Genomic DNA, 13992 nt, shown 5'->3' with positions numbered 1-13992 from the left:
GAGTTACCATGGTCCTCTTTCTTTATCTGCTTCCCTGATAAACGCCTGACTCGTCCTTGCCCAGCCTGTCATATTAGGTGGACGGCCTTGTTTTAGCAGGTTTGCATCTGTGCCATCGTCTTTCCTTTTTCAGATGATGGATTAAACTGTGGTCTGTGAAATGTTCAAAACTTGGGTTATCGTTTTATAATCTAATCCTGCTTTGAACTTGCCCACGTCAATCCTGCCCTGTCCGCTGTGTTCCTTAGTCTTCATAATGTTCAATAATGTTCTCTAACAAACCTCTGAGGCCTTCACAGCACAGCTGCAATAGAGGGGGCTGAAGACCTTTTTTTGTAAAGAGAAAAATGTAAAAATACATTTCCATCCCCTTTTTAGATTATGTGCTACTTTGTGCTGGTTTGTCGCATAAAATCTTAATAAAAAACAGTTTACATCAGCAAGGCTCTGTTCAAAACAAACGTTTATTTTCTTTGGTTTCAAATAACCCATAAACAATGATGCAAAGATGAACTGCAGCAACGATCCCGTTTTAAAGCTGCTGTTTCAATTACAGTAAAATGATTAAGGACATGTGGGTTAAAAATTCACCCCAGATATGTTTTTGATGTTGAAGCAACCCTTCTGCTTTCAATCATCTGCTTTGACTGACAGCGCGGACATATGCATGACCTCAAACAACGACGACGCTGCTGCTTTTGAAGTAAGACGTGCAACTAAGAGAAGTCAGTAGGGTGAAGGTGTTATGGCTTTTATTACCTGATTTAGACTTAATATCATGCATTATAAAAACAAACCATAGGAACAAATGTTCAGTCTGCATCTCCACCCAGACAGGTCAAAGAACACAAAGCAAGTTAAGATTCATCTCCTTTTATTCCCTGGGAACACAGTATGTACAAACATCCTCCAGAATCAGTTTTTTCTTTAAAAGCATCTCATCATTTTACACGACTTATCTACAAATTCATATATTATAATCACAGTTTGAATACTCCACAAAACAGGAATGGGAAAATCATCGCAGAACAGCAAAACAACAGACATCTCATTTAGTTTTCTTTTTTTTGCCCCATTTACAGATTGGCACATACTGAACACCATTTCTTCATAATCGTAGTGAAACATGAGGCCTGATCCGTTCATCCGCACAAAGCTGCAGCATGGCTTTGTTTTAAAGCTGCGGAACGCAGCAAATCTGAGATCAGCGAGTACCCAGCCTGATGTTGGGGGGGGGGGGGGGGGACACAACCTAAAAAAGCCCATTAGAAAGCCTCTGAGAGTTGTGGGGACTTAATTAGAATGCCCTAAGCCAATCTGTTGCATAGGCGGCAGTTCAATTCTGCATCAGAAACAAACAGCGAGACTAAAAAAAGTGAGCCCCATGAAAGAAAATTTATCAACCCACTGCCCAAAAAGAAGCTATATTTAAGGCAAATTAGATTTTATTTGTCTAGAGAGTTTCTATGTTTCAATATGAGAAGAAATCTCAGGTTTCTGTTTCCTGCAGGTTAACAAATTAATCATATTTGGTAAAGAAGTGAGATCGGATGCAATAAACATGGAGTTCCATCAAATGCTGGGCACTCGCTGCTGCAGCGGAGAGGCTTTAAGGTCTCCCTGACCTCGATAGTGAGACTTTCATCTTTATCTTTATACATGTAGTGGTCCACATTTGCATAGCCTTGGGGTGAATGGCGATGGGAGAAGCCTGCAACCATTCATACCCCTTTAAAACAAGAAAACAACAAAAAAGGCAGGCTTATCATTTGCGGTGGCTGCAGCAAACAGTGTTGCTCTTTAACCTCCATCTTGCAGGGCCTGAATGATCGAGCTAATATTTTCTTATTATGAAGAGGTACTGAGCTGCAGGCGTGTGCATGCTGGCGGTGGCAGACTGACTCTGGAAAGAAAAACAAACTGGCTGTAATGGTCCATCTAACAAGCCTGGGCAGCTAAAGCATATACACTGGGTGTAAACACAAAAGCTGGAGGGGTTAAAGAAGGCACACATGCACATGTCTCCCTCTTAATATTCAAATGTTGCACAAACGAGCATAAAAACAATACACCAGCAGTTACATCAAAGAAAATAAAAAGCCATTGAATGCAACTGCATTGCACTTTGTCCCTGGATATTATTTTTTGCATTCCTGAGCTGCAGCTACAAAACTTCTGCTCTGCCTTTGATTCTTCTTCTACTCTTGATTAAACTCAACGATGCTACAAAAAAGGAAGGGAGCATACAAACAAACATTTTTGTCTGTTTTCTCATAAAATTCACATCCTACATGGAGTGCAAAGACCTTTTTTCTGTGCCCAACGTTTAAAACCAGGAATGGGTAAAATGCCGCAAAACATTTAGGTAGATAAGTTGTTACTAAAAGGCTTTTAACCAGGACAGATTTCAACGAGGAAGAGACAAAAAGAGTTGGAGTATTTGTCACTTCAATTCTATTTAAAAGGCCAGAAGCAGTCAATATCTTACATGCAGTGGATAACTCGCTAGACATTTTTACTGTGGATAAATCCGGATTAGCTTGTGCTACAGCTAGTCTAAGAGGGGCCATGATCAAAGCAGACTCCTACCCTCGTAGAGCAACCGCAATCTCACAAATATCATAGTGGTTTATGAGATCAACATTTTCCCAACCTTTAAACCATTGGTCATGTTTGTATGGGATGGCTATTTGCGTAGGAACCAATGAATATTTACACAGCAAATGGAAGTAGGAGGTGTTGCACCATAAATGATCTTCCTGTGTGAAACATGTACTGAGAGCGGAACCTGTTTCCGGTCAGAGTAACTGGGTAATAGAGAAGTAAGGAACTATAAAAATTAAAACAGTAGATTTACCACTCTTTTTACACTGCTTTACTGTTTTATTACACCCATGGTAGACATACCACTGGTGGTATTTGGGTTACCTTTAGTAGTAACTTTAGCAAAAGAAGGTTCAGTATGAATTATTTGCAAAGTAAATATATTAACTGAATTGGACGGCAGTGTACCAAGAACAAATAATGCTTTTAATGTGCCCCATTTACACCTGAATCCCAAACTTGGATTTAGGGAATGATATCAAATCAAACTCAACTGTGTTTCAGTTTCAGTTTTCTGATTACTCAGTGGCCATACAAGCTAGAAAATCCTGTAGGTACAATGTTAACAAAAAGGGGTGTTTTGTGAGTGAATAATATAATGAGCTACAAATCGTCACATCCAGTCTGATTTTTTGATGGACCAAGGGTCAGGATTGGTGAGAAAACTCCAGTTTTCCAAAGTTTTCCAAGGTCTTTGAGACTGAGTCTAAACATGAATATTTTCCCAAGCTCTTCTTTTTCAATACTTATCCAGACCTGGGACAATACTGAAATCAGATTTCACACTTTTCCAAAATGCGTAGGAACCCTGGATTGTTATTAGTTTCCAAGGAAATTTAGATGAACATTCACGATACTGCCACAAGGCAGTTCAAGTCTGAAGCGATGAGCCCAAAGAGTTCTCTTTGCAATACTTTGGGGAAGTAAATGTGGGCCAGAAGAAAAGTTCTTGTGTCAGGTTCTATAAATAGAGGTGGCACAACGTGGATGGAGTAGCAACTGTTCAAGTAAGCTCAGACATTTCCTCCAAATGGACAGAAATGGTTCAAGAGGTCCCACATCTCACTGGCACTTACAACGTACTATCTGCTTCTTCATTTGTCGGGAAGGAGGAGTTGCTTAAGTCAAGAGACTGGAGTTGTTTTAAGATAGTAGAAGTGTGCTTTGGTTTTGGCCCCTCCGAGACTAACCAGGACCAATTAATCTGGATTATTAAACAATGTTGGCGAGACAGTTGGTGACTGCAGGTAGGATGTTAAAGCTACTATCACACTGTTTTCTTGCCCATCACGTTGGTGTACCTAGTACATTTTGAGGATCATCAAGTCAATCAATGTCCCTTTTGATGTGCCCCCGTTTTGCATGTTGTGTTTGCATTGGAATAAAAGATGTACAATTCCCAGTGTGTAACTGCAGAAGGGCAGGGTACGTTACTTTTGTTCTGACGTCACAGTCTCGTTTTATTTTAATTTTTTTGCTCCCAATTAATGATCTGGAGAAACTTCAATACTCTATCCACAATGCTCCCAGTTGGTCAAATAATTATTAATCATATTAATAGATTGAAAAGTAGGTCAGGCTTCCGTCAGTTGCAGCCACTTCAGGCATTCGGCATTCTCTTCATTGCAGACTTAGCATCTGTTGAGCATCAACTAAATACACCTACCAGATCATTGCTGTGACATAGCAGTGGCTCTTATGTTTCAATGGCAGGTCCGAAAAATCAAAAAAAAAAATCTGTGGCAGCCTTGCTTATATTAAAATTTCTATTCTTCAGTGTTGACAGTGTAGGAAAAGTTGGCTAGAGCATTAGCATCCCTTCCTAAGCCACTGAAATGATTACTAGATGAGCAATAGGACGGGGGTATGACTGCTTATAACCTTTTACCAGAGCCGTACTTCAAAATTCCTACATTTTCCCTTAAGAACAAAGAAACTAAAAAGAAAAGTCGTCATGATAGTGAAAACTAAAACTCAGATGTAATGAAATAAAAAATATATTAAATAAATTTAAAGGAGGAAAAAAAATTACATTCAGAGTGGCAGAATTTAAGACCAGCTGTACATTTCAACCTTTCACATGATATTACATTTAATCAGAGACTGATTCATTCTTAATGCAGCTGAAGAGCAGGTGGCGTTATGCTGTCGGCTGCAGGGGAACATTACAAAGATGCTTCCTGAAATCTAGCACCTGTGCCACAAAGATGGGCGGGCTTATGATAAGAGGCACCTTGCTCTACTGACTCGGCTGTAAGTGCTGCGCAGGGCGGGAGCAAAAAAGAAATAAACAGAAGAAAAATGCACCAGTGGAATGCAGGCTCTCCTAAAGTGAGGACTGATCTGTTTTTTTTTTGCTGTTGTTTCGCTTCAAATGTCCAGCTGAAGAAGTAAAAACACATTTGGCATTTTCCAGGCAGACTTCATGGGATGCTGGCAAGGATCGTTTCAGTTCAGTAACTTTCAAGATTCTTATGCATCTTTCTTATAGAAAGAAATCCATATGTTCTCAGACTATGTCCCTTGGATTTATTTTTAAATTTAAAACACTAAAATGTTGGCAGACATTTCTACAGCTGACAGGCTTTAAATATGGAAACTGGAAAGAAACAGAAATGGGCAGGAATTAAGGACACAAGGAAGGGAGGAAAGTGAAGAAGGAAGAAAACAATTGAGTGATGGAGGAAAGAAAGAACATGCATAATGAAGGAAATGAATGAATGATAAGGAAGGAAGGAAAGAGAGGAGAAAGGAAATAGGGAAAGAAGGACATGAGAAAGGGGAGAAAGGGAATAAGGAAGGAAATAGGGAAATGATGGACACAAAGAAGGAAACAGGGGAAGGACACAGGGAAAGAGGGGAGGAAATGAATAATAAAGGAAGGACAAAAGTAACAATGGGAGGTAGGACACAAGGAAGCAGGCAAGGAAGGAAAGAAAGGATACAAGAAAGCCAGTGAATGAAGGACAGACAGAAAAACAAAACATTTAACTATGGGACATTGAATTAAGTCTAAACATGAATATTTTCCCAAGCTCTTCTTTTTCAATACTTATCCAGACCTGGGGCAATACTGAAATCAAATTTCACACTTTTCCAAAATTACCTGGATTGTTTTACTGGTAATTCGTTTCCAAGGAGATTTAGCTAAACATTCACGATACTGCCACAAGGCAGTTCAAGTCTGAAGCGATGAGCCCAAAGAGTTCTCTTTGCAATACTTTGGGGAGGTAAATGTGGGCCAGAAGAAACGTTATTGTGTCAGGTTCTATAAATAGAGGTGGCACAACGTGGATGGAGTAGCAACTGTTCAAGTAAGCTCAGACATTTCCTCCAAATGGACAGAAATGGTTCAAGAGGTCCCACATCTCACTGGCACTTACAACGTACTATCTGCTTCTTCATTTGTCGGGGAGGAGGAGTTGCTTAAGTAGTTCCTTTTCACTTCTTTCAGACTCCATCTTCTAGATTCTTCTGCTGCTTTATGAGTTTTTCAATCTCAGACCCCAGAGTCTGCAGATTCTCCTGCAAAAAAGAGAAATGGGGTAAAAATACAAACACTGAGAGCTGAAACTGTTTGGATGTAGAACAATAATCATCAGACCTGCAAACTGAAAAGCTACCTAATCCATCACAATAAAAGTGAAATCTTGATTTGCCTTTTGGTTTGTTAAGCATTTTTGTTTTGTTGTCATGTTATTGTGCTCTCGGTGAGTGTTTCATATCATGACTTCCTGTTTTGTGCCAATCATCTTTCATTCACTGAAAGGTAAAAAAAAAAAGACTCAGCTAGAACACACTCTCGCACATTATTACAATTTGTTTTCTCATTTGGGCTCTCGAGCAGGGAGCCTGGAAGTTTGACAGCTCCAGTTTGACACAACAGGAAGCTGATTGGGTGCGAAATGTGAAAATATTTATCTAAGCTCCAGCCAACATGCTTTTTAGAGAGCAAACAGACAAACGCTGTGGAAGCTGTGACAATACATGTAGACAGGATGGTAACATGCTCTGAAAGGGTGGGCGCGATGGAAACCAGAGGGAGGGCAGACATTCTTCTGACCGGGGCTCTATTTTAACTACCATCTCTGACCCCTTTTGTTGATGTAAAGTTATTATAAATACAGCTGTCTTGAAAATAAGACTGCAGTATGCCATTTATCTTTCCTTTAGTGTTTTATTTTACTAAAACGGTCGGTCAAAAAACTACTTAAGTTGACACAATAGGTATGTATTCTGTCTATTTAAAGTCCTAAGCTTCCTGAAGCGCCATTTTCCAATTCTAGACACTTCCTCCTCCTTTCATCTACAGCACCATTAATCAGATGCCATTCATGACAAGTATAACACAACATAAACAGGAAACAAACATGTTTTGTGTTGTAAAGATATACATTTTGCAGTGTACAATAGTATTCATACCCCTCAACTTGCTTACATTTTGTCACATTAGAACCAAAAACCTTTACTTTTGTTTCTGGACTTTGACTAGGCCATTTTAAGACATATCCCACAGTACTTTTAAAACCCAACCTGTGAGGCCTTCACAGAACAGCTTTAGATGGAGGTTAAACTGCACACAAGTGGATTCTTTATAGCAATGATCTCTGAAGGCAATCAGATGGACTGTGTTTATTTTGGGATTTCAGGTTTTTTAAGAGTTTGATTTGTACAAAAATGTGAAAATCGATTGTTATTTTTCATCCCCTTCACAATAATGCACCGCCTTGTGTTGGTTTATCAAATAAAATTCATAATAGAGTATTAAGTTAATGTTTGTGGTTATAATATGATTGAATGGCTTATGATTTCAAGGGTATGAATACTTTTGCAAGGTACTGTAAGAAACAGAGTAACAATACTTGAAGCAGGATTGGTTTTAATTGATGAGTAACAGGATCATAATTGTATTTCCTTAACAAAAATACTATTCTGCTTAAAGAATTTGATAACCAAAAGGAAAGGAATATAAATGAATGTGGTTAATTTGCTAATATCCATAAACTGAACAAGAAGAATTTCTTGTTTTATATTAAGGGTCTTTAAAATGAAGATTAGGACCACATTCCAGGGCCTAATAAACTACAGGAAGCTCTGCATTAATATTCTGCTTTATCAGCTGACAGAATACAGAGGTGCTGAAGTAGAGGCAAGGAGGGATCCTGCTGTCTTCTGGGCTGATGTGGAAGCGAGGACTGAACAGATGTGGTAAATGTTCTGGACAAAAACTAATCTAAAAGTGAAAAAGAGAAAAAAGCAGCCCAATTTCATAGCCTTTTCCAAACCCTTAAAAAAGGGCTGAGCATGGCTCAAAAAAAGAAACAATTTGTGCATCTCTGCAAATTAGTTGAACTGCTGACTGCGAGGAATGACAGATGCTGTTGTCCACTGAATTTCTGAATATGACCCTCTTCCCTGCGATAAATTCATTTTTTCTTTTATCTTTGGTTTCGACAGAAGCTGTTTTTAAATTTGCCCGTGACCACGATAAGTTAGGACACCAACAGTTTCATCAGTCTTTGACAGCGTTTTATCATTCACACATTGGTCCCTTCTACATTAATGCTCCTCATGCTTCATTTAGACATGTCTGTTCAAAATGATTTAAAGAACCACGGATCGGGCTGAACATTTGCTATTCCCAGCAGATTAAATGGTTCATTATGTGAGGTAGGCTGTAATATACAACGGTATCTACAGATAATCTAACAGAAAGAAGTTCTGAAGAGTCTTCTAAGAGCTCTTTATCCCTCTGCACATTTTAAAGCATAAAGTTTGCAAGCAAGCAAGGAAGGAAAGTAGGAAGGAAACAAGCATGAAAGAAAGAAAGGAAACGAGCAAGCATACAAGAAAAGAAGGAAACAAGCAAGGAAGGAAGGAGGAAAGGAAGGTAAAAAGCAAGAGCAAGGAAGGAAGGAAGGAAGGAGGAAAGGAAGGAAGGAAAGAAAGAAGAATGGATGGATGGAAAAAACCTCTAGAGAATTGGTTCTTATGCAAAATCCAATTGAATCCAATTCCCGACTTGAAAGAACTAACAGAACATAATGGAGAATAACACCGAATGGGAACACTGGAAAAATATTAACAGATGGGCAGTCAGGCAGACGATCTACAGCTGCAGCCCAAATGATTTAATCAAACTCTTGTCACACTAATTTTCTTCAGATACTAGAAGAAAAAATCAAAATGACTCTGTGCTGCAGGAAATAACTGAAGGATACAACCATGAAGGAGAAAAGCCTAAAAGCTGATCACAAGTTAAATTAACTTGTGGTAACTGCATAAACCTGCAGAACTTTGTATACTTTGCTAGAGCTGCCTTCTGCTGCAAAAATGTCAAGAGGAAAACAGCAGAGGAGTAATTTAGTCAAGACATCCACATGAACCGGTTGCTGCCTTGTGCTGAAAGGGCCTTGATGGTGTCAATATATGTGAAACATGGATACTGATCCAGGAAATCTATTGTCAGGAATCAGTCAGTCATTTTCTACCGCTTATTCCATAGTGGGTCACGGGGAAGCTGGTGCCTATCTCCAGCAGTCTATGGGCGAGAGGCAGGGTACACCCTGGACAGGTCGCCAGTCCATCGCAGGGCAACACACAAACAACCACGCACACACTCATTCATACACCTAAGGGAAATTTAGAGAGACCAATTAACCTAACAGGCATGTCTTTGGACTGTGGGAGGAAGCCGGAGTACCCGGTGAGAACCCACGCATGCACGGGGAGAACATGCAAACTCCATGCAGAAAGACCCCTGGATGGGAACCGAACCCAGGACCTTCTTGCTGCAAGGCAACAGTGCTACCAACTGCGCCACCGTGCAGCCTTGTCAGGAATCACTCACTGGATATTAAATGGCCTTGAAGAAATATGCTCTCATCGATACTATACAGGTCCTTCTCAAAATATTAGCATATTGTGATAAAGTTCATTATTTTCCATAATGTCAAGATGAAAATTTAACATTCATATATTTTAGATTCATTGCACACTAACTGAAATATTTCAGGTCTTTTATTGTCTTAATACAGATGATTTTGGCATACACCTCATGAAAACCCAAAATTCCTATCTCACAAAATTAGCATATCATTAAAAGGGTCTCTAAACGAGCTATGAACCTAATCATCTGAATCAACGAGTTAACTCTAAACACCTGCAAAAGATTCCTGAGGCCTTTAAAACTCCCAGCCTGGTTCATCACTCAAAACCCCAATCATGGGTAAGACTGCCGACCTGACTGCTGTCCAGAAGGCCACTATTGACACCCTCAAGCAAGAGGGTAAGACACAGAAATAAATTTCTGAATGAATAGTCTGTTCCCAGAGTGCTGTATCAAGGCACCTCAGTGGGAAGTCTGTGAGAAGGAAAACGTGTGGCAGAAAACGCTGCACAACGAGAAGAGGTGACCGGACCCTGAGGAAGATTGTGGAGAAGGGCCGATTCCAGACCTTGGGGGACCTGCGGAAGCAGTGGACTGAGTCTGGAGTAGAAACATCCAGAGCCACCGTGCACAGGCGTGTGCAGGAAATGGGCTACAGGTGCCGCATTCCCCAGGTCAAGCCACTTTTGAACCAGAAACAGCAGCAGAAGCGCCTGACCTGGGCTACAGAGAAGCAGCACTGGACTGTTGCTCAGTGGTCCAAAGTACTTTTTTCGGATGAAAGCAAATTCTGCATGTCATTCGGAAATCAAGGTGCCAGAGTCTGGAGGAAGACTGGGGAGAAGGAAATGCCAAAATGCCAGAAGTCCAGTGTCAAGTACCCACAGTCAGTGATGGTCTGGGGTGCCGTGTCAGCTGCTGGTGTTGGTCCACTGTGTTTTATCAAGGGCAGGGTCAATGCAGCTAGCTATCAGGAGATTTTGGAGCACTTCATGCTTCCATCTGCTGAAAAGCTTTATGGAGATGAAGATTTCATTTTTCAGCACGACCTGGCACCTGCTCACAGTGCCAAAACCACTGGTAAATGGTTTACTGACCATGGTATCACTGTGCTCAATTGGCCTGCCAACTCTCCTGACCTGAACCCCATAGAGAATCTGTGGGATATTGTGAAGAGAACGTTGAGAGACTCAAGACCCAACACTCTGGATGAGCTAAAGGCCGCTATCGAAGCATCCTGGGCCTCCATAAGACCTCAGCAGTGCCACAGGCTGATTGCCTCCATGCCACGCCGCATTGAAGCAGTCATTTCTGCCAAAGGATTCCCGACCAAGTATTGAGTGCATAACTGTACATGATTATTTGAAGGTTGACGTTTTTTGTATTAAAAACACTTTTCTTTTATTGGTCGGATGAAATATGCTAATTTTGTGAGATAGGAATTTTGGGTTTTCATGAGCTGTATGCCAAAATCATCCATATTAAGACAATAAAAGACCTGAAATATTTCAGTTAGTGTGCAATGAATCTAAAATATATGAATGTTAAATTTTCATCATGACATTATGGAAAATAATGAACTTTATCACAATATGCTAATATTTTGAGAAGGACCTGTATAAGCCCTTCATCAGTTTTTCCTCTCTCCACAACAGAGTACCTCTGTGGAGTGATGCTCGCTTGGGAAAAATTTACCTTCAGGGTAATGTTCTTCAGCAGCGTGTCCTCCAGCACTGCCTGCAGCTTCCGGTTAATCTCCAAAGACAGGTCTAGGGTCAGCCCGCTGTCCGCCGGGTGGGAGGTGTAAAGCGATGCCATGATGCCCCCCCGCCGGCTAAGGTGGGCCTTGTTAATATCCGATGCCTCTGATGAGAGGGCCCCTGACTCCTCTCTTAGCACGTAGCTCTGGATAATTCTGTGGGCAGAGAAAAGAAGGAGCGGGGGGACGATGAGTCAAAGCTTTCTCTGATAAAGGAGACGAAACAAAGTGGGTGCGTGGTATCGGCCGCAGACTGTTGAGAGAAAATTGAGAAAAGCGAGGTTTCATAGTTAGAGAACACAGGGAGCTTCAACAGAGCAATGAAGCATTTTGTAGCAGCAGAGGTCTGGGACATTACAGGAATGGCAATTCCGGGAGGGATCATTTATTGGACCCAAGCGTGCAGGAGCCATTCAGTCATAGAAGGATTATTATTGTGCCTGTCAGAGGAGGAAAGGTAATAAAAAACGGCAGAATTATAATGGGCTGCAGCGTTCAATTAATCAACTGCATGTTTCTGTTAATAAGAGGAAGCTGGGATAAATCTTTACATACAGGATGCGTTTCCACCTCAATAACAACACAGTTTGGAGGTTAAGCTGTGTTTGTGTCAGAGAGCGACAGAAAGAATTCATTAACCTAACAGCACAAAACTGTTGTTTTATTTTCCCCTTGCAGCCCGGAGAACAGTGACAAGCCTTTCAATTTAGAGGAAACCAGATCCTAGGAGAGCCGTATTCTGCCTCCTAAATTATCTTCTGTATATGCAACCCATAACAAAAAAAAAAAAAAACGATGTATGACTGATTCACAGATTTTACTCTGCATATTGACATTTAAATGACAGCTAGGCTTAATCTGAGACATTAAAGATCAAAAAGTCATTCTGTGTTTAGGATTAAAACTGCACAACTCCTATACATCTGCACCTCTTTTATTTTTCAAAGAAACTCAAAAGAGGAGAAGAATTCCTTAGGGAGTCAAACAGAAAAGGTCAACAATCCCCTGCTCTTCAGATGGTTCAACAATCAATACTTTAAAATCTGCTCAACCCAGCCCGATGCCTTCTAGACATGAAAAACAACCAGTCCACCACAGCTACCATTTTAACTCTAATGCAGGGTGTGTCGGGGAGAGAAGTTTCAAAGGTGAGCATGAGCTCAGAAAACACATTCACCGAAGATACATTAACGAGACTTTTATGAGTTTCACGTAACAACAAAAAAAGATAACACTACACATCTCTCCTCAGAAAATATCCCAACCAGGAAACATGGAGGAGGCAGCTTCAGGCTGTGGGTATGCTTTTCTGCAGCAATGTAAGAAGATGGATGGAGTTTAATTCACTGTAACCCTGGAAACGAACTGTTACAGGCTGAAAAAGACTTGAGACTGGGGCGCAGGTTCTCATTTCAGCAGGACAATGACCCTAAACATATGGAATGGATTAAATCAAAGCATATGCATATGTTAGACTGGCCCAGTCAAAGTCCAGACCAAAGTTGGTAGAGATATAACCCAAAAAGCTGTAATTGCAGCGAAAGGTGGTTATACAAAGTATTTAGTAAGAGGGCTAAATATGAATGCAAATCACACTTTAGATTTGTTTTTAATTTAGAAAACCACAAAGAATGTTCCTTCCTCTTTACAAGGATACACAATTTTGTGCTGGTCGATCACATCAAATCTCCCACAAATACAATAAAGTCGGAAAACATTTAAGAGCCATACAAAACGTGTAATTCCTTGTACAGTTTTTGCTTTCAACCAGAAAGCCAGGATCAACAGTAGACACAAAGATAAAACTTCTTTGCCAGTTTTCCCACTTATTTAGAAAGAAAGCACTTTCCAGAGAAACAAAAGCAGTCAACAAAAACTCAAACCATCTACAGGTGCAGTTAAGGGACCACCTCTCACTGGTGTACTTTGATCTGCCTTGCAGCAGGAGGCCCGGGGAAACAACCCCAGAGGAGAATGTGTTTTTCTACATCTGGTCATGGCCTGAGGTAGCAGACTTGAATTAGAATGTTTATGCAAAAAAACATTTCAGAAAATGATTAAAATCACCAAAACAAGACAAAAAAGGGAAACTGGCAACCATGCTGCACCCTTTTCCCCTCCCAAGTTATTTAGATCAGACAGCAATACTGTCATCTATGAGCCCAAACACCCATCTAGTGTGTGAGACAAATTCTAGAAGATAAACAAGATCGGTGTCCTGACAGTTTTATCAACCCCATCACCAAACAACATGTTGAAAACTATCTTGACTGAGATGCTGTACAAGAAATATATCAGAGCAAAGGGGGGGCTGGGGATTTCAAAGTGCCACATGTTAAAACTAAACTCACCTCCAGGATAATTAGTTTGCAGAGCTGTGATCAAAGTTGAAGATGGGGTGTTGTATTTCTTTTGTTGATGAGTGGAGCTCATCAACAAAAGGGGAGACTATGTGCTTCGGTTTGAACATATTTCTAGAGGATAATAGAAGTGTAGAGGAGGGACAAAACTAAGAAGACAATCACAACAGGAGGAAATAGCACAGCTGCCTTGTCCATATTACTGTTTATCTAAATATGACGAGTGAAAAACCGTAATTACAATAACAAAGTCACTAAATCATGTCACACTAGTGATGTAATATGTGGGGTTCCCCAAGGTCATGTCTTGGGCCAACTACTTTTCTTTGTGGGACATATTCACCCACTCATAATGTCTCCTACCACTTTTATGCAAATGA

General features: G+C 40.5%; 1 protein-coding gene across 2 annotated transcripts in view; it reads right to left on the bottom strand.

Annotated features, from left to right (window-relative positions):
- Window positions 1–857: 857 nt before the first annotated feature.
- The window catches only part of ccdc186 (coiled-coil domain-containing protein 186), a 39679-nt gene continuing 26544 nt past the window's right edge, over window positions 858–13992 (bottom strand). For both annotated transcript variants that reach the window (XM_047376767.1, XM_047376769.1), the window contains exons 15-16: window positions 11189–11408; window positions 858–6129 (exon numbers count right to left, since the gene is read on the bottom strand). In XM_047376767.1, coding sequence (XP_047232723.1) covers window positions 6055–6129; window positions 11189–11408 — 295 coding nt within the window. In that variant the 3' untranslated portion in view covers window positions 858–6054. The remainder of the gene's footprint in view (window positions 6130–11188; window positions 11409–13992) is intronic.

This window comes from Girardinichthys multiradiatus, chromosome 10 (assembly GCF_021462225.1).
Source record: "Girardinichthys multiradiatus isolate DD_20200921_A chromosome 10, DD_fGirMul_XY1, whole genome shotgun sequence".
Classification (NCBI taxonomy): domain Eukaryota; kingdom Metazoa; phylum Chordata; class Actinopteri; order Cyprinodontiformes; family Goodeidae; genus Girardinichthys; species Girardinichthys multiradiatus.
Note: the sequence above shows the minus strand (reverse complement) of the source record. Positions and strands in the feature narration are given on the sequence as shown.